General features: G+C 51.1%; 1 protein-coding gene across 1 annotated transcript; it reads left to right on the forward strand.

Moving 5' to 3' along the window:
• The first annotated feature begins 13,353 nt into the window (after positions 1-13,353).
• Positions 13,354-16,797, forward strand: Foxb1 (forkhead box B1). The gene is made up of 2 exons (XM_013145433.3): positions 13,354-13,496; positions 13,737-16,797. The coding sequence occupies exon 2, from the start codon at positions 13,797-13,799 to the stop codon at positions 14,772-14,774; it is 978 nt and encodes a 325-aa protein (XP_013000887.1). The 5' UTR covers positions 13,354-13,496; positions 13,737-13,796; the 3' UTR covers positions 14,775-16,797.
• The last annotated feature ends 3,767 nt before the right edge of the window (positions 16,798-20,564 follow it).

Consider the following 20,564-nt stretch of genomic DNA (forward strand, 5'->3'; position numbering starts at 1 on the left):
CATTTATATGACACGGCACAGTGTCTACATGTATCTCACACAAGCCTCCTGAACACTGCAGACCACCTCTGGATAATTTTAGATCTAATACAAAGTAAGTGAGAAATAAACAGTTGCTACACTGTATTGTTTAGAGAACAGTAACAGAAAACACTGACTCACGCTCATTGCAGATGTAGCCTTTTCTGTGTATTTTCCAGCCACATTCGGTTGAATCTGCACAGTTAAAAACTGGGTGCAAAGGACCAATTATACGCATTTTTTAAAGACTATACGATCTTAAAGAATTTACAATAGAAAACGCTCCACTGAGAAGCTAGTACCTATTCTTGAGGGTTTACTGTCTTTCGTCAGTTGAAAATCAAACTCCCAAATTTATCAGAGCACCTTGCTATTTCATGGCCTGGGAGTGAATGAGTCCTCAGAAATGCTTAGTGAAGGAGGAAAAAAGTAAAAGATCTCAGAGATGAGGACGGGTAGGAAAGCAAGGAACCTGACTCCCGAGCTTTCACGGAAAGCGCAGGGATACGTGGACATAGGTGTCATTTTGATCTTTTATTGTAAGACTCGCAGGCTCTGTGTTCCCCAGCGTGTACCTCACAGGACAGCAGCCACCCCAGCAGCGGGAAGCAGCAAGCAGGAAGGCTGTTCAATGCCTTGGGAACCAAAAGCTCAGAGCTACCCAACTGGCCCTCTGGGTAAGGGGCCAATTCGACTGATTCTCCTAGTGAGAGAAATGGAAGGAATGGGCCCAAGTCTAGTGGGAAAGTTGTTCTGGCCGTGACATTAAGAAAAAGTGCATTAGTTGTAACACCTTCGGAACTTAGCCCAAACAGGCTTGAAGCAAGAGAAATAAATAGCACTGAGTCACAGTTCTCCCATGAAGAGGGGTACGCCTTTCTCTCTCTGTCTTCCCTTCTCACAACAGATTCTGTTTCACTTTTAAATCAGATTCTATTTTTTTAAAAAATAGTTCTTTTTTTTAAAAATTGGTACCAGAGATTGAACTCATGATGGACTGCTTGCAAGGCAGGTGCTTATGCCGCTGAGCTAAATCCCCAGCCCCTATGCCCAGTTCTTAACTGTACAAGTCTGCCCCAGAAAAACTTTTGTCCAACGGCCCAAACAAGGCCAGTTACATCTTATTTTATTCCTTCCTTGGGTTTCTGCATCCTTCCACACAACAGTATGACAGTCTGGATTTAATTGAGTTGGTGACCCAGTGGTGTTTCTAACTGCTTTAGAATCACTGTTTTGAACTTCACTGGGTAGCACGCTGCATATATACAAAGAATGCCCCTTTATGGCTGCTACAAATCAATGCATCCAAGATACCATCCAGGACAATTGATCAGGATGTCTGGAGCACTAACCTGCATGAATAGGATTGGTAGAGTTTGTTAAAAATGCATCACCTTCTAGCCTGACAGGATAGACCTCATGTCCCCAAAACACCCCACCTCTTCTACACAAGACACCCTAAGCGATTTACTAGAGCCCCCGGAGCTAAAAACGCTCTCTGACAGACTGAGACACCACGATGGCACTGAAGAGCCTTGTTGACTTCAGGTAGCGTTTATCACATTTGGCTCGTTTTGAAAATTATCTCACATTAAGTGAGTTACATTTTAAGAGAGGGATGAGGAGATATGGGAGGAATAGTCTCTTCACAAGAGAAATGTAAAACTAGGCTAATTGGGGGAAAATGTTTCTAATCCAGCTCTATAAATTTTGTAATTTTTTTAAACAAAAAGACCATCTGGAAGGCAATAAAGCACATCTACTTCAGATCCATGCTACTGCCAGCTGCGGCTTCGAGAGTCTGGCAGAAGCAGCCTCTGTGCAGTAAGTCCGCCGCTTTTATTCCTGCAGATACACAGCATTTTTTGTAAACTTGGAAGACGACTTTATAAAGAGTGCTGTTGTCTTATTTACCCTTAATTAATCTTGCTCCACTGTAAACAGTGTCTGTTTTTGTTCTGCTGACAATTTCCCACTTGTCAACATCTCCCTCAAGTGCCTTCACACCTGCCTACAGCAGGAAACCTCTGCTGGGAAACCAGTGTTGGGCTCAGGAAGCTCAGGATTTCCACCCAGTCCGCTAGCTCATCATACCCTAAGGACAGTCACCTCGGCATCTTGGTGAGGATGTGCATGTATCATCAGATGACGGAAGGTTTCCCCGGATATTATTCCTGAGTATTTGTCTGGCAAAAGAAGGAAGAGGAGGAGGAGGGAAAGAAGAAGAAAAGGAAAAGGGGTCATTCCACCTCCAGGCTCTTGGAGAAGGAAGCTGGCTGAGGGGGTGAGGTGGACACGGGAAGGAACATAAGACCAGATGCTGTACCAGCCACCAAGCCCTTGACAACGGCCCCTGGAGTTGCTGAGAAATCTGCCCTTCCACTAACAATGTCTCCACAGGACATCAACAGAATCACAGTTTCTGTAGTTTGTGTGAGGAAGGCAGTGAGTTCCATTTCTTTTTCTCTAGGTCTAAATCCACTGCTCAAAGCCCCTTTTCCTTGGGGCCAGCTGGCCCACTTAACTCTCTGCCAAGTTCATTAATATTTTGCCAACCAGATATCCGTTTTAGAGGCAGGACAAACAGACACCCGCTGGTTTGTGTGTGGTGGGGGTTCTAGTGTGTTTCCTGGAGCTCTCCCTTGGAATAGGGTGTCTGGGGAAACCCAAGGGAATGCCCAGGTGAGATCCAGCCTGGTCTTTCAGCCCTTGGAAAGGAGAGAAATCATATACATACCATTTGGGGACGGCGGGGGGTGGGGGGGCACAAACCAGTCCTCCCAGAGGAGCTGTGTGGGTTATTTACTTCGATTTTACCTCCCAGAGATTAATTTACACTCCTTCAAAACCAAAGGACTCAGATCACCTGGCACCACCCCTTAAAGGTTGGATTTCTGAGTGAGGAATCCAAGGCATTGAGAAGCCTGGGAGGGACATGGTCCACCAAGAGAAAACACATCCAGGATCGCCAGGCCAGAGTCTGGATGGTTCCAAAGTGACCCCCAGCCAACACCAGTGTTCCCCAGGAGGGGAACTGGGAGCGCTGAGTGCAGACCGCTATCAGGCAGGTGGGTGGACCAGTGAGGGCGCATCTTTGCTGTTCAAACAAAGGCTAATCAATCTAACTGCATGATTTTAATGGGGAAAGGGGAGGTCTTCGCTTTAACAAGCATTAACCTGAACTGGCTGCTCCAGCCCTGACCTGGGTCTTTCGGGGCCCACGTGCCTGTTGATGATTGTCACCTAGCAAGGAGGTAGAGTACCTACCTCATCCTGGGCCGACCACCGCCTGATTTCACCTGGTAATTTATGCGCAATTAATTGAGATATCTTTTATACTTGATGTGTTGCAAAATTAATGCCTAATTTATGTAATTAGTCAATTAACTCTAATTCCAGCATATGTTCCCAATGCCCAGAAGGTGTTCTGTTTTCCAGGTACTTATTCTGATGTCACGGAATGCAACTAATTAATTTTACATGCATATTAATTTGGGTTCTCCTTAGCAGTTCCCTTTGTGCAAGTAATTTTAATATTTGTCTTTCTAACCTTTTGGGTAAGGGAGGTGTAGGTGGGTGTGTTACAGTTCCTAGGCTTGAATGTGGCTCTTGTTGGTGGGGCAGAGCTGGAGAAGAGGCCCCCAAAGGCCCGGATGTGGGGGCGTAGCTGGAGCGACTCCAGGCACTGCAGCATTTTGAGCGGCCAGGCCGCAATGGTCTTAGGGCAAAGAGAGAGGCCGGGTGCGCTGACCACTGCTCCCTGGGCACTTCCCCGGTTCCCAGGACAAACGGCTCCTCCCCATCATCCCCTTTCTGAGCTACTGACTGGCGTTGTCCACCTCGGTTCTGCAGGACAACTCAGATTTCCTGGCCAGTTCAAGGGCTCAGAAAGCAAACGGGCCACACAGCAGCGGGCGCCCGCTCCCCAACACCCTAGGAAGCTTTCCTGACACGGGGAGCCCGAGCTCCCCCGAAGCTGCAGGGTGGAGGAAGAAGAGATCTGCATCTCGGTCTTGGTCTGGAGTGCAGAAGACAGGCCACCTTGTCATCCCTTGGGAGAGAAGACTAAGCAGGACCAAAGTTTATCTTTCAGGTTATTGGGTGGCACATTAAAACTTTTATCCTTTTTGGGCAAATTAATGAGCAATTTAATTAATAAAATCAGGGAGTAGTGTAAGTGCTATGATAATGAAGTTAAATGAGCGCATAGTAAAATATTCACTAATCCAGCGCATTGCCAAATACCCCCTAATTCTGCTTAACACTAGAAGCGGTTTGAGCACCATAATGAGATTCCTCTGTCTGCTAATTAATTGACACGCTCCTGAATATTCATACCAGCTAGCACCAATACGTTCCTAATTGCACCGTGGAATAGATCTCAGAGGAAACTAAATCGCCATAGACTTAATTAAAATAATGTATTCCAGATTCAGGACGGGGAAAGATGAGACATTTGCCTTCCAGCGCGCTAAGAAAGTGGCACCTGGTTGGTGGAAAGGAAGGATATCAAACGTCGGCGCCCAGGCTGAAACGAGTGGCATGGGACGCGCAGGGAGGGCACCGGGCTTCACAAAGCGACCTCGGGCTGGGCCTGGACTGAAACTCCTTTGGCAGCGGCTTTGGGGCCCTCTCTGCGCGCCCTGGGGGAGTGGTGGATGGGACGCCCTAGCACCCCGACCCGGCCCTTGCTGTTTGTTTCCTCCCTGGGGTCCTGGGCTGGTCTGAGCTGCTGTCTACAGAGATGCACAGGGAAACACGTCGTGGCGGGTGGGGCATCCCCAGGGAAGCTTTCCTAGGGTTGTCGAAGCTGCGGACCCCGACTCCTCTAGCCTACACTGCGGTCTGCAAGGGGGCGGGGGCTCTTCTTTTGGGGGGAAGGCGACAGCTCAGTGTCGGGAGAGAGGCCTGCGTCGGACCGCTCTGGGGTATTCCCTGCCGGGTTCCACTTTTTCTGGGAGTAGGGGCATCTCCAAAACTGCTCAGCCAAGTTTCCAGGCGCGAGCTCCCTCCCGGGTGTGCATTCCAGCTGGGCTCGTGGACTGTCAAGCGGCCGAGCAGTTTGCTGTCCACCGGAGCCTCCTTCCTTTCCTTCCTTCCCTTCCTTCCTTCCTTCCTTCCTTCCTTCCTTCCTTCCTTCCTTCCTACATCTGCGTGCAAATGAAATAAACGCATCATCTTCGGAAGGCCGTGCCCCCTCCCCTTCGTTTCAGGGAAAAAAAAAACCACCACAGGTTAAAAACTAAGAAGAGTTTATTTGAAGGCACACAAATGCATATTTATTATACACATGTAGGCATTAACAATGTAAATTACACCGCCAGCAGTTGCTGGTTGTTTATTCATTAGATCTTTAGAAAATCTACATTGCCTCCAGACAGCGCTAGGATAATGTGAAATACACAAGCAGTTTACATAACCGACTCCGGCGCGCCGCTCCGCGCTCCGCCACTCCGAGTCATCAACAGGTCGCCGGCCAGCGGACTCCAAGGAAAACCAGACTGCTGACGGTTACCGAAACCCGGGGAGCCCTGGACGCCCACAGCTCGCCCTGGGTTTTTTGTTTCAAGTTTTATGTGCGTTTTGTTGGGTTTTGGTGAGGTTTTTGGGCGAGGGTGTAAAATATGGTGAAAGACGTGTGGGTCGTCCATTTCCCCCACCTGCGGGTAGCTTTATACTTCTTTGCAACGAAAGGAAATTTTAAAAGTCAGTGAAGAGAACGGCACGATACCCGCAAGTTCCTGTGTACTCAGTGCCGGTGAAACGCAAGAAGCCCAAGCCGCATCTGCGGTGACGCGCGAGCAGAGGACTTTCCTGCACCGTGGGCGCGGGAGGAGGGAAACCCACCTGCGAGGCCAGTGGGATCCCGGGCCGCGTGGAACCCCGAGGTCCCCGCACTGCCACCTGCTGCGTCGCCATCCTGGGGTGCGGAGAGGCCAGTGGCTCTAGGTTTACCTTGAAAAAAAAAATGAAAGGGAAGGAAAGCGCCAGTGCAGAATGATAAATGTGTATGTTTCCAAAATTCTTTTCCAATAAAAATGTTCAAGGAGAGTGAATTTGAGGAAGCCTGCGGGGCGCGGGGGGGGGCGTTGCTTGCTTCCGAGGGGCGTCCGCGGGGGGGGCAGTGATGACGTCAGTCAGGACCAAAGTCTCGGAAAACTTGTGATGCCGCCCACCCGCTCCGAGCCCACCGTGCCGCAGTCCAGGTGTCCTCGCTCGTGTGGGGGTGAAATGTGCGGCCTCTGTCCTGCCACCTTTGAGTGGTCTCCCCAGGTTAGGGGACTGACTCGGGGGTGGGGGCGGATGGAAGAGGAAAGGGGAAGAGGAAAAGGGAGCGCTCCTTCAGGGCGGTGAGCACCGGCGCGGCTCTGCGCTCCAGGTTTCTAAGCGTCGTCCCCGGGGTCCCTCTCTGCGCCCCGAGCTCCCCAGCAGGCGCGGTGGGCGCGCACCCAGCGGAGCCGCCGCGTGCAGCCCCAGCCCCAGGCGGACCCAAGGGGCCGAAGGACTTTGCCTCCCGGGCTGCGGCGAGGGGCGCGGGGGCCGAAAGCCCCGCCCGGCCGCTCTCAGCCCCCCGGGAGGCCCGAGGATCAGCCCTTTCTTTCTAGGCAGTCTTTCTTTTCCAAACCCGCTTTGTGGGTGGCAGCTCGGCGGGGGATGCACGGACACAAAACACAAAAAACTCTAAAGAAGGGGGGAGGGGGAGAAAGAAAGAGAGGGAGAGAACGGAGAGAATGAATCACACAGTTTTAACCTTCCCAGGAACGCAGGGAGTCCTGCGTCTGGAGGACGCTGTGGTCCGCAGAGAACCTGCTTCTGCCATTAAGAAAACACATACTGCCTCCGTCCAGCCGGGTTGAGCTCTGCTCCCCGATCAGCCTGAACAAACAAAGCAGAAGCGCAGGGGTTTAAGCCAGAGACCTACAGGTTATCCGGTTTCAAAACAAATTAAATGTGTGGGGGGGGGGATACAAAAAATAAAATTTTATGCATATGAAAGTTTTCCTAAGCCTGCAGTTCCCCTGCCCAGTCGGCTTTTTCAAACTTAATGAGTAAATCACATTTTGTTCCAGTGTCCAAGAATTACCGTAACAGTCTATTGCAATCCGTATTTTCCCCAGGACAATCCATTCAAAGGAGGTTAAAACGGTTTTTCTATTTGTTGGAAGGGCTGAAGCACTTTCTGGAATGGAAAATTGCCTTTCCAAAATTCATCCACCCAAAAGTATTTTCAGAGTGGTTTCCTTATCAGACCCACGGACAAAAAAAAAAAAAAAAAAAGGCAAGTAAGCGATTTCTGACAAAACTGATACGAAAAAGTATAGGGTGATTTCTCTTCTTTTTCCTTAAAAAAAAAAAAAGGCTTGCTCCACCCTGCTATTAAACAAAACACAATGCCTTTTTCTGGGTGGCACTGCGCAGAAGTTGATTCAGTTTTGACAATGTTGTTTAGCTATCATTTGCTATTTTGAATGAATGGGAGCAATCCTCCTTTTACAACATTTGTTTCCTATTATGGAGAGGTGCGGCAGTTGAGGGCAGACATGTGAAAGTGGCTGTTTGATTCTCTTTTTCATCCCCTGACCCTGCTTTTGTCCCCACTCACCCTGGGAATGTCACGCCTCGCTACTTCACTTTGAGATGCTGGGGAAAGTGGCTTTGTCACTCCCTTTTAGACATACACGACATTGTTCTCATTCCCCCCGCTGTAAAAGATACTTCACATCGGGACTCGGTTCACAAGTGCAATGCAATTTGGTTTAGTCCAACCTTTGTTCTGCTTGTACAAATGAGGGAACAGTGCGCACATTATACAGCTGATCTACTGCTGTCTTAACCCCAGCCTTAGGGGCTGGGAGAAAAGCAAGTTAATCCCTGCAGGACCCACATAGCTTTAGCAATATTTCCTCCAATAAAAAATAATACATTTGAATTGCCACTTCTGGTTCACACCGTGAGAAACAAAACTTACCGAGCGGGGTTAGCAGCAAGCACAACCCGTGTTCTCCCACCAACCTTTTGCCAATACTTTTTAGACAAACACACTCCTGGGTTTGGGAACGCGTGAGTTAGAGCTCTGTGACTCTGGGCAAAGAGGGGTTGGATCTGGAAGGTTAAGATTTTTGAAGCCATGGTGGATCGGAGCGAGCCACGGCAAAGCAAACACCAAATGGCCTCAGCAAACTTGTTTCCAGAGATGGGCATTATGCTGAGCAGGGAAAGGACCGTTTCCAGGGCACTGAAGTTGCTGCTTGCTTAGAAAGAGGGTTGGCAGGCGCTTCTTAGGGATGGGGGCCCAAGCAGGACCAGCACCTGACTCGCCACTGTGGGGTTTATGCTCGGAGCGGAATAACTGGGCCTTCTGTACTTTGAGGGTTACAGGAGCTATTGGGGATCCCCTCCCAAAGTCATGTGGTCCCACCCTTTCCTCCTTCAAGCAAACCGGAAGTCCAGGTGCCCCACCACAGCCAAAGAGCGACCTCTGAGCGACCTGCAGTGAGGGCCAAGGTGGAGGGAGGGCACCCCGGAAGTCCAGTTCCCCGGCCTGGATGGGAGGGGGAAAAAGAGCAGGAAGTGGAGACTCTTGCCTTTATCAGAACCCAGCAAGATCCAAGCAGGGCGCGGAAAACTAATCTTAGGCAAGAGAGAGTTCATCAAAAATTTCTTTCCAGCTGGGCGTGGTGGCGCACGCCAGTGATCGCAGCATTATGGGAGGCTGATGATCGCGAGTTCGAGGCCAGCCCGAGCTACCTACGTACAGCGACCCTGTTTCAAAAACTAAAATAAATAAATTAAAAATCAGTTTCTTTTCAGCCTCCCCGAGTTAAGGACCAATGCTCATCTAGCCTAGTCCCTCGCTGACAACATAGATGGTTCCGCAGCTCCTGCGAGCAGCCTTCCCACTGCTCGGTAAACGCCACTCCAGCCGTGGCGGGGTGGGGCGCTGACCGGTGGGGAGGTCCCAAATCCTTTCCTTGCCCCGGGGTGCTTGGCCTGGAGAGGAAAGGGTCTCCCCCACCCAACCTCTTTCCCTTAGGCAGTCTGATTTCCAGCCGGACTGGGTTCCAGTAGCCAGGGAGAGAGGGCTCAGGGCCCCAGTAGAGTGCTGGGAAGGCCGCGGGCGTGGGCTTCTCCTGGAGCGCGCCCAGAGGGTCTGGGTCTGTGACTCTCACAGCCATGAGCGCGAGGGTCCGGGCAGCAGCGGGTCCCGGCGATGCCCAGCCCCCAGACGGTCAGGTCTGGCGGAGTCATGCAGGCGCGGACACACACTCCGTGGGCGAACCGCCTCCACCACACTCGGGACAAAGATTCCTTTTTTTTTTTTTTTACATTGACCGCTGACTGACTGCGAGTTTGTTTTGAACACCCGGAGAACGAATCCCTTTTGAAAGGAAAACGAAGTCGTCTTACATCGCCAAAGCGCAGACTGGGTGAAGAATGTCTGGACGACGCCGGGGCGCCGTGCCCGCGCGGGTCCCCAGGGGGCGCGCGGCAGAGGGGACCCCGAGGCCCAAACCCCCGAGTCCACGGCGCCCCCCACACCCAGCCCAGCAAGTTTCACTGCTAGTTTGTCAGGAAAGATCAAAAAGAGAAGCAAAGCGAGACTGCGGTGCAGCGGGCAAGGGAGGGTGGGGCTGTGAGCGGAGCACAGGAGCGCGGGGAGGGGACGCGAGCCGGGCTGGGCTGCGGGCCGCGGGCTGCGGGCCGCGGGCTGCGGGCCGCGGGCCGCGCTGAGTTCACTTGGCCAGAGGGGGCGGCGGTATTGTTTTCGGCGCCTAGGAAACCTTGGGAAGGCGCTGGGTACTTCCCCTCCACCTCCCTCCGAGGTTCGGTAAATATTAACAAACCCGGGCGCGTTTTCTGGAGTGTGGACGAGGGGTCGGCTGGCAGGGGTGGGGACGGGGGTGCGCTCCGGATCCCCGCCCCCCAGGCCCAGCCCCACTCTCCGTGCGCGCACACCTGCTTGACAACAGAAAGAATCAAAATCAATATTGTATTTGTCACCCCCTCGGTCTCCTTTCTACTCCCTCAGCAGCCCGGGTGCCACTGAAGCGAATTGTGGATTTATGGAGGGAAATTAGCATAAATTATTACGAAATCTGTAGCCGTGTGTGGTCCAGCTTGTGGGAAAAGAGGCTATTGCGAACTCTCCAAGCAGAAAGGTGGTCGGTGGCAAGCTTTGCGGAGGCGATGAATGGCTGTTGCACGAAAGAGATTTCCATTTGGTTTGCACATGGGTATAATTGACTTATGTGTATTTTATACAGTTTTCCCAACAACTCTCTAAGCCTCCGGGTCGGATGTGCCCCCTCCATGTCTGTTTGCTTTGGGTTCTGTACAATAGACTCCGATGCACTTTTCAAGATTTCTGCAAAGTGCTCTTCCCCTCCTCCTCTTTATAATACCAGACTTAAAATGCTGTAAATAGCATGCAAAGCCTCCCTCCCGGCCTTTGGCTTAGCAGACCTCCCGTAGCAACCGATATGTAACTTTGTAGTAAAGAACTGTTTTCAATGGGCGTTTCTCAAGTTCCCCCGCCTGGCCACGCAAATTTGTGCTACTCAGTACGATTTACTTAATTAGTCCCAGGCAAGGGCAATGAGGCTCAATTCCCAGTCCTATAGTAGGTAAACTCCGAGGTGCGCCTACGTGTATCACTGCATGTCCCAAACCTGGTGGTGACAGTTTCCCCGGGGAGGTGGACAAAGATCTATTCCAACTTGTGTGTGTGTGTGTTTAACCCCAACGTTTTCACCCTTAAGAGTTTAATCTCCTGTTTACTCTGAGCAATGGTTTTGACAGCCAAACAATGGTCCTCTGCAAGGGCACCCAAATGCCAGTTGTTTAAATGCGAACACGCTGTTCCCTCGAGATTCCCCAATCTGATACTCAATCGGAACCCAGACCGGGTAGTAGAAAACAATCTTGGGGGCGGTCACTGGGAGACCTTGCATTCCCAGGCTCACCAGCTCCAATCCAGCCACTGCAAGTCTTTACATTTCAATATGAGGTGGTGCATGTTTGCTGAAAGAATACCCCCAAATGCCTGGGGGCCTCCACTGGAACTTTGTCACCCCAGGAGGGCTGCTGCCTTCACCTACGCAAACTCAGACCAGCACCTTTGCACTGTGGAAAAAGACAAGCCCTACCTGCTATTGAGTCTCACGCATCCCCTCGCGCTCCTCCTCTCCTTGGGTTCCCCAGGCCTGGGACCCTCCAGCAGACAGAGGCCACCAAGTACCCCCCCACACACACCCCTCACCCGCCAACCGCACCTCCTTCGGACCAATGCCCGGAGCACCTCGGCCAGCAGGACCCCTTGGGCCCAGTCCCGGATGGTTTACTCCAATAAGGTCGCTGCGCGCAGCAGCCCGGCTGCAACCGAACCCCGAGGCGAGTCCGCACCCCACCCCCACCCTCGCACCCACCTCCCCCTCCCGGTTATATTTTCCGAATTAAGAAGGTGATATTTTTTTTCAAGCACTTCTGTTAATATTGAAAAACGTGCGCATGCATCTCAAGCAAGGCAACCCAGGCTCCAGATCCATTTCAATATTAATGGAATTGTTTAATCTCCAAAATTCATCGTGTTGAAGTTACGTTTTGGTGAGTTATTGACTACCTCCGGAACGATGCACGCTGAACATCTTCTGGGATTGTTGTTGTTGTTTTGTTTTGTGCTAACCCCAAATAACCTCCCCCTAACACTGCTCCCGCGTCGCTTAAAGTATCAAAACGAAACGTCATGCCCAGAGCTCCCCGCCACCTCCCGGGGCGGAAGAGCGCTCACGTTTCCGGACCGTGAACCTCGGTGCAGGCCGTGGGTAGTGAGTTTTAAACACTACGATGAGTTTCTCTTTAAAACCACGGAGGTCAGGGAGTGCTCGGAAACGCGTGGGAACGCCCAGCGCCTACTCGCAGCCTGCGCGCACGCGGGCGGCGCCGACTCCCTGTTTCATAGCAGTTTGATGATGATGACGACGACCACAACGATGATGATGATAATGATGATCATAATGATTCATTTAACCTTCCCAAGACAAATCGGAACCGAAAGGAGCCTGCTAGAAGCGCGATGGGGGGGGGGGATGACCTGAGGCACACACCTCCCCCACGCCAAAGAAAAAAAGTACTGCTATTTTAATGGGACTGCAGGTGGCTTTCGCTGGCCTCAAAGCCCTAAATTTTCTTAATGTTGGGGGGGGGGGTAGTGTGAGTGAGTGTGCGTTGGGGGGCGGCGGCTGTAAGATGCAAACTCACGAACTTCCCGGTAACACCTGCGACCAAACTGCCCTGAAGAAGCCAGAGCCCCGCCGTCCTGGGGGGGACCGCGTCCAACTCCGGGCCTCCCAGGTCCGCTAGCCACCGTCCGCCCCATCACCCCACACTGTGCCATCCATTCCGCTGGGAGACTTGTAGAGCGGAGACCTTGCCTCTTCCCCCACATAGACCATCTTTTTTATTTTAATATGGTCAATACTTTTACAACGGGCGACTGTTGCGTTGCATGTTCCATTTTTTAAAAACCTCATCACTTTTTTTTTTTTTAAAGTACACATCCCCAAGCCGTGCAGAGCTAAACTAGCAGTTCACGAAGGTCTAATCAAACTTGGGCCTACTCTTAGAGGACTGCGGAAGGGTATGTCTCTATGCTAGCCACCCAAGCAGCCAACCCCCGGGAATGCCCAGAGAAGCCTTGCCTGACCCTGGTTAACGATACAAACCGGATGCAACGCGGAGGACACGGAATCCCCCCAGCCAGGCACTGTTCGCGTCCCACAGCATCCACGCGGCGGCTCCGTCTGTGCACCAGCGGTCGCCAGGCTCCCTGCTCCGCGCGCCGGCCACCTCGTACCTCTGCTTCGCGCGCCCCGCTCCCCACCAGTGGGCCCTGCTCTTCCCTCGCGCCCGCAGGGGCTGGGGCTGGAAGTGATTGCTATTGGCCAAGGTGTCCGCGTAAATAGGTATGAAAGGAACTGGAGCCGGCCAGGCACTCTCCCCGCGCAGTCCCTCCCTCTCCAGCCCCCGCGCCCCTCCTTTCTCCCTCCTCCTCCTCCTCCTCCTCCCAAGGCGATTGTCATATGATAGCTAAGAAGTGGCACGTTAATGAAGCGCCGCTACAGGGGTCTTTTCTGCTCCTGTCACCGCTTAAAACTATCAGATGGTGCGAGGGAGGACATGGAGGCAGCCACCTAGCTCAGCGCCGCTGCGGAGCTCACAGCAGCGCCCTCCCGAGTCCCGAGGCCGCCGCTGCCCAAGTCCGCGCCCGGACCCGGACGCCGCCGCCCAGCTCGGCCGCCTGCGAGACGCACGGCCCGGACCCGGCGGCGCAGGGCGCTGCGGGGCCGAGCTCCGGAGCCCAGTTCCGCGTGCAGCTCGTCCTGACCCGGACGCTGCGCGGGGGCCGCGCGCCGTGAGCAACGCGGAGACCCGTGGGGCCATTCGGATGCGGACGCGCAACTTGGAGCAACTTTAAGGTGAGCAGCTGTCCGTGCCGTGCCTGCCCCGTCCGCGCTCCGGGTCCCGTTGTTTTTCCCGCTGCTTTGGTGCCACTCGCCGGCTTCCTCTCCCGCGCGCCCCGGCGGGGTCTAGGTCTGGGCGCAAAGTTGCAGGCTGGAGCGCGCGCCGGGCAAGCCGGAGGACAGCCTCCCCCAGCCCGGAACCCGGGGTCCCTGTGCATCCACGCCACCCTCCCCTCCCTGCCGCCCCCTCCCTAGATCCGAGCAGCCTGCCGCCGGCCCGCGCGGACTCCGAGTTTGAAAGGGGCGAAGCCGAAGATGCCTCGGCCGGGCCGCAACACGTATAGCGACCAGAAACCGCCCTACTCGTACATCTCGCTGACCGCCATGGCCATCCAGAGCTCGCCGGAGAAGATGCTGCCGCTGAGCGAGATCTACAAGTTCATCATGGACCGCTTCCCCTACTACCGGGAGAACACGCAGCGCTGGCAGAACAGCCTGCGCCACAACCTCTCTTTCAACGACTGCTTCATCAAGATCCCGCGGCGGCCGGACCAGCCCGGCAAGGGCAGCTTCTGGGCGCTGCACCCCAGCTGCGGGGACATGTTCGAGAACGGCAGCTTCCTGCGGCGCCGCAAGCGCTTCAAGGTGCTCAAGTCGGACCACCTGGCGCCCAGCAAGCCGGCGGACGCGGCGCAGTACCTGCAGCAGCAGGCCAAGCTGCGGCTCAGCGCGCTGGCCGCCTCGGGCACGCACCTGCCGCAGATGCCCACGGCCGCCTACAACCTGGGCGGTGTGGCGCAGCCCTCGGGCTTCAAGCACCCGTTCGCCATCGAGAACATCATCGCGCGGGAGTACAAGATGCCCGGGGGCCTGGCCTTCTCCGCCATGCAGCCGGTGCCCGCGGCCTACTCGCTCCCCAATCAGCTGACGAGCATGGGCAGCTCGCTGGGCGCTGGCTGGCCGCACGTGTACGGCTCCGCGGGTGTGATCGACTCTGCCGCCCCGATCTCCATGACGAGTGCCGACTACAGCGCCTACGGGGTGCCGCTGAAGCCGCTGTGCCACGCGGCGGGCCAGACGCTGCCCGCCATCCCCGTGCCCATCAAGCCCGCGCCGGCTACGGTGCCCGCGCTGCCTGCGCTGCCCGCGCCCATCCCCACGCTGCTCTCGAACTCGCCACCTTCGCTCAGCCCCACGTCCTCGCAGACGGCCACCAGCCAAAGCAGCCCCGCCACGCCCAGCGAGACGCTCACCAGCCCGGCCTCCGCCCTGCTGTCCGTGGCGGTTCACTGACCCGCGGGAGCTGCGCCCCTGTCCCCGCCCGCATCCGCTCCCGGCCACCCCAGCGCGCACGGCTCCCCGCCACCTCGGCCGCAGCCCGACTGGGCAGTCAGCCTCCGGCCCACACCCTCTCTCCCAGAACTTCGTGTTTGGTGGTGTTTTGTTTTGGACCCAGGGAGACAAAGTTCAGATTTGCCCGAGGCTCACGGGAGTCCCCTTGGCCCTTACGGCCCCGCAAGCAAGGGCGACCTGAGCGCGCCGCGCTCCCGCCGGACTTGGGGGAACCCGGCCCGGCGCCGCAGCAGCCCTGGAGAAATCTACCCGGGGGTCCCCGGAACCGCTCCCCGAGGTCTGGGAGTCTGCGGGGAGAGCAGCGCGCCTTCCCAGAGCTCGCCTCCGCCCCAGCGGCTTCCCCACGGCTGCGCCCCAGCTCCCGGGATCCCGGACCAGATCTTTTTTGTTGTTTTGTTTTGGGTTTTGTTTTCTGCCTTAGGCTGCGAGCACTGGAGTTAGGAGGGAGGCTGCTAACCTGAGAAAGGGACCTTTGTTGTCCTCAGGAGCAAGATAAAACTAAAAGTAACCTTATTGTTTACAAAGCGCCCGGTAAGACACAAACAGTGAACAGTGAACTTGACTCTGGCCTGGTAGGCGGGCGGGCGAGTGGGCAGAGCCCACTTCACAAGCACCTGTGGTAATAATGTGAATGTTTACTCCTGCTTCCCGGCCAGGTCGAAGAGGGAAGGGGAAATGGAAACGTTAATTGGGGTGTCCACTTCCTTATTACTTAGAGACTTGCTTAGCTATTTATTTTATGGATTAAAGAAAAAAGGAAGGAAGGAAGGAAAGAAGGAGCCGAAGAAAGATGAAATAACCCAAACCAAGAAAGTACCAAGGGCCAGCCTGACGAGCTGAGAGAAGTCGACTGATAGAGCAAGAGGTGTCCACAGCAGCTTTCCCCTGGACAAGGCTTTCTGTTGCAAAGAACTTTTCTGTAAAGTAAAAGGGCTGGAAAGAGATGTAAATAGTTGTGCATAGGAATGGCTGTACACCGTGTAAAATGCACTTTTGTTGGCTCTGTTCCTTTAGACTCTTAGGTAATTTGCTGGAAAACCAACTATTGTTCTGATGTGACCTGCTTAAGTTAAAAAAAAAATTGTAGTTACCATCAGAGCTGTAAAGTTTTACCTTTCATTTTTCTTCCTCCCTGTACAGAATTAGCATGGCGTTTTAAATATTGATGTTCTTGTTCCCAGCATGCCTGTTTCAAGACAAAGAATTTTAAAAAGGTGTCTACATTAAATTATGACCTAGTCTAAATAATATTTTCTCATTAAAATATGTAAATTCAAATTTTAGTTTTGTGTGTTTTTGAAGAGTTTGCTGCAGAGAACAGCTTTACAAGAGAAGGATGGAGTGCTTCCCTACGTGTGCTTTCTGCAACAAGAGTACTTTCCTGTTTTATATTGTGAAGAGTCTGACCTCCTTGTAGAATGTGAAAGGAATTATTCAAATGGACGCTTGAACATTTCTGTGTATAGGGAAAGAGGAAGCGAAGTATTTCTATTATAAACCAGATGCACAGGTGTAGTGCTTAAAATGTTACTGAAAAAATATAGTACTTTATATGTATTTTTGTCTATCTTAAAATATACATATTATGAAATATGTAGCACTTATATAATTATAAGGTTTGTGTAGAAATCAGGTAGAGGGAGATTTAAAAAGTAAAACCAGACTTGCTTACTCAATACTTATATTCTGATGCATCTTATTTGGAGGGAAAATTCATTTTCTTGGTCCTTGAAATTATTGCAATTGTGGAAATTTTTCAACAAACTACCTACTGGTTTACTTTACATGCCAAGAAACCTGCTCACTTTGAACGGGATTGATTTCTTCCACTCCTACATGTGTGAAAATAATATTTATTCTGGAGCCTCAAATGAAGTTTGTTTAAATGCCTGCTGTAAGTTCTTGCTTCTCTTCAGATTTTTTTTTCTTTTTGCAGAGAATTAAACTTTGCCAAGAATTTACAGTTCACGGCTAAATGACACATTCTTAAAGGGGTCACAGGATTTCCAGAGTGAGGTGTGTATTCAGCTAATGAAGTTACAAGACAAAGAGAAACTTATGGGCATTAACACTGTACTATGTAAAGTGATTAAACAAGGCACCCTTGTGCAAACCCAGTGGAGGCCAACAGAATGCATTGGATCCAGTCGTTCTGTGAGGAGAAGCCTCAGCACCTGTGACTATCACATAAGTAGTGAGTTACCTGGAAAACAATTTAGGATTAATGCAAAGGGTAATTAATCCATTGTGACCATTTGTTTTTAAAGGAAGGATCCCACACACAGCCAAAAGCGGGGCGGGGGGGGGTGGTGGAAAATAAATGAATCATTGCACTGATTAAAATGCATGAAGCTTCTAAAGCTCGTCAGACAGGGGACAAATAAACTCATTCATCAAGCCCAATTCACAATTATATCAACAAGATCAGCCAAAGAAAGCCTGCAAAACTTAGCCACCCTGGGTCAGGAAACTCTTGAAACTTAGTTCTCAGCAAGAAGTAATCTACAGTTTTAAAGAAGTAAAGGCATTTGCACAGTGACCTGCAACATAAAATTAAAACCATCTTTGGACTATCCTAATCTCATCAAATTTAGTAACGCTTGAGTTCAAGCTGGGGTTAAGGAAGGATAAAGAACTACCCTGGCCCTGACACATGTACCTCATCCCTTAGTCAGGTAAACTATTCCTCCTCCTAATCAGTGCTGGAATTGAGAGGTAAGTGATAGGAACACACACACATGTAATACATAAAAACAAATAAGAAACATCTTGTTTCTGATTTTTTAGCAAAGGAGAAATTTCAACTCAGTGTCTGAAATCAGCTGCTAAGTTCGTCATGGGGCACTGCGGAGAATGAAATAACTTGGGCATTGTGAGCCTGCCTTTCACCCCCACACCATCTTTTCCCAACACAAGTTGAATGAGTAAAGTAAAAAGAAAAGAAAACAAACCCAAACCCAAACTCACTGATGATGTTTTGACCTGGATTAGAAATCCGGCTCACACACAAGCCCTTGATTAACACCCCCCCCTTCACCTGCCCCCAGCTTGGAGACTTTGAGCTGAAGTTTATAACTATCACACCTCCAGTGGCTGTCTTTGTCATGTTAAGTCGTTTCACCTGGCTCAAATCCAAAGTCAACACACAGGGCTTTAAAGTAAAACTAGAGAAAATGACAGTGCAGGGAGGGGGGTGCATGCGTGTACCCTGCACGCCAGTCAAGATAAGGCGAGTTGTTTTCTGTCTGGTAATTGTGACAGTACCAACTACATTTTTAAACTTACGTTTTAGACTTGGAAGCCTTGCTGGTTATGCTAGTCCTTCTGGTTCTTCAACATGGTTCTGTATTTACGTGTATTTTAAAACAGTTTATTTTGTGATTTGAGGAAATGCTGTAAGAATTCTCACTGTTCCTCCTGGCTGATTTGGGGGCTTTGAGGAGCCTGAAGACTTGAAGGCAGGCAGCAGGGGTACAGGATCCTCAGAGGGCCTTGAGTGGGATGGCCCTGAGTGTAAGTCCTCTAAATGGCTAAGAAGCCGAGGGTCCTGGAACATGAATCTAGTCTGGAGCTCAAGTAGGGACCCAGACTGTGGATTTTGCCAGGTTTATGCCACGTCAGGGATAGTGAGGTGGTGCAGAACAGAAGGGGCAGCAACGGTTTCCACTTCTACAACTGAGAACTTTTGTCACAGGCATCCAGTTAAGAACCTGAAACACTTGGGGTCTGTTCTTAAATTCTTAATATAAATGTCAATTAATTTTCTTTTTCTTCTAAAAGCCACGTATGCGCGGAGACACCCAAACAAAAACAAAACAAAAACAACCCAACCCACCGGCTGTGAAGCCTCAAAGGGGCTGCATTTGTTTCGTTTAAACTAACAACAAATTATCTAATTAATATGTTTCAATTACAGCATGAAAGGGACAGAGCCTGGACCGCCCGCCGTGGGGACACAATAGCCCCAGAGCCCACTCTAGGAATTTACAATAACTGCACATCTGTTTCTTTATTTCCTACTTTTTGAGCCTAAAACTTCTCTTGAAACCACTTCGAGTCATGGCTTGAGTTATGAAATATGTCCCAGTGTCAGGGAGAGACACAGCTTCACCCAGTGATGCTTCCTTGGCAAGCAAAAAAGTGAAAGCCCATTGAAAAGCATTAAACAAATATATTAGAATTCTGTCACTTTATGCAATTGAGTAGATCAAATGGAGGGTCCAGGCCACTTCATTCACTCTCATTCACTCGAATAGAAAATGCAAAGAATAGCAACCCGAGACTGGGCCACCGATGTAGATTTAGCTCCTTTTTACTGGGAGACAAAAAGGCTGAATTTTCACAAACACATTGCTGACTCGGGGACTAGGAAACCAGCATTGGAACCCCTTTGGAATTTAAATTCATTTTATCTTCCTCTCTCTTTGCAGGGATCTGTTTGCACTACAGTGCAAGATGCAGGCATCCCCTGGCTTCTGAAAAGGGGGGTGGGGTGGGGAGAAAGTGGAGGGCGGGCAAGGCAGGACTTGGGATTCCCAAGGAACTCTTGGTGATTAATGAGCAGGCAGGTCTGAGACCACAGGTCTGATTTAAGCAAATCTTCATCTACAGCAATATAAACATCATCACAGCACACACGCCTCCCGGTCACTGCCTCCGAGTTGGCCCGGATTAGCAGCCTGCTTCCCAAGATCAGAATCACAAGGGTGCCGTCCGGTTCCCTTCTCTCCACCAGCAGTTCATGGGTGACCCAACAGACTTGAAAGCTGAGCTCCTACCTTACCTTCTCTGGCTCTCATCGTCTGTGAACTTCTCTCTCTTTCTCTTGCTCATCTTTGCACTCTGCTAGCTGTGTATCTGAGCAGAGTGATGGTTTGACAGATTCTATTGAAATTAGCAGAAGATATTCCCTGATTAGATTCCAGCCCATGGCCCCTGGGCCACTTGCCCTCTTAAAAAATATTTATTTTATGTGTGGCCCAAGACAATTCTTCACTCCATGAGGCCCAGGCAAGCTAAAAGGCTGGACACCATGGGTTGGCACTTCCAAGCCAGGATTCTTCCACATTTTCATTTTCCATCCAGAGGGAGACCAAGCCACATAGGTTAGGGTGACTAGATAATCTTGTGGGGATGGACACCTTCCATCTGGTGTCTTCCAACACCGCATTTTGCTGTGGTGAACTTTATAAACTTTCACATGTCAGTATCTTAGAGAGCAACTAACAGAGTTGCTGCCAGAGACCAAGTAGGAAAAAATGAAGAGGAAAATAGCTTCTGAGGTATGTTTGGGGAGGAATGAATTTTTCTTTAAACTTGAATTATAAATGAGCTCTTCTTTGAACAAGTAAGTATTGGAGAGCTGTTCTATTGCCTTTTAAATTTTTGTCTTGTACTATACTTCTTGAGAACCCTGGGACTTTTAACACTTTAAATTTTATTTTTAAAATTTATAAGGTCGTATTTAAGATCTTGGTTTAATTCTTGGGACTGGTGCCTGGAGCTGGGAAGGGGAGGAGCTCAGACTTCCAGATTAAAAAAAAAATTAAGAAATAGTTGGTGGTTTTATAACCAGAAGCTATCAAAGCCACCGGGACTAATAATAAAACCAATCAGAATTTATCCATGAGAAATTGGAGTTGTTTAAATAAAACCTTTCTTGTAAGAGTTTCCTTCCAGAACATCAGAAATATCTGGACAAAAGGGTCTTCTTTCGGACGGCCTTCTTTT

The sequence above is a fragment of the Cavia porcellus genome, unplaced genomic scaffold (assembly GCF_034190915.1).
Source record: "Cavia porcellus strain 051 isolate PalLab524CR breed Dunkin Hartley unplaced genomic scaffold, mCavPor4.1 scaffold_38, whole genome shotgun sequence".
NCBI lineage: Eukaryota > Metazoa > Chordata > Mammalia > Rodentia > Caviidae > Cavia > Cavia porcellus.

Coding starts and splice junctions, on each gene's coding strand:
- Foxb1 (XM_013145433.3), top strand. CDS start 13,797: ATGCCTCGGCCGGGCCGCAACACGTATAGCGACCAGAAACCGCCCTAC.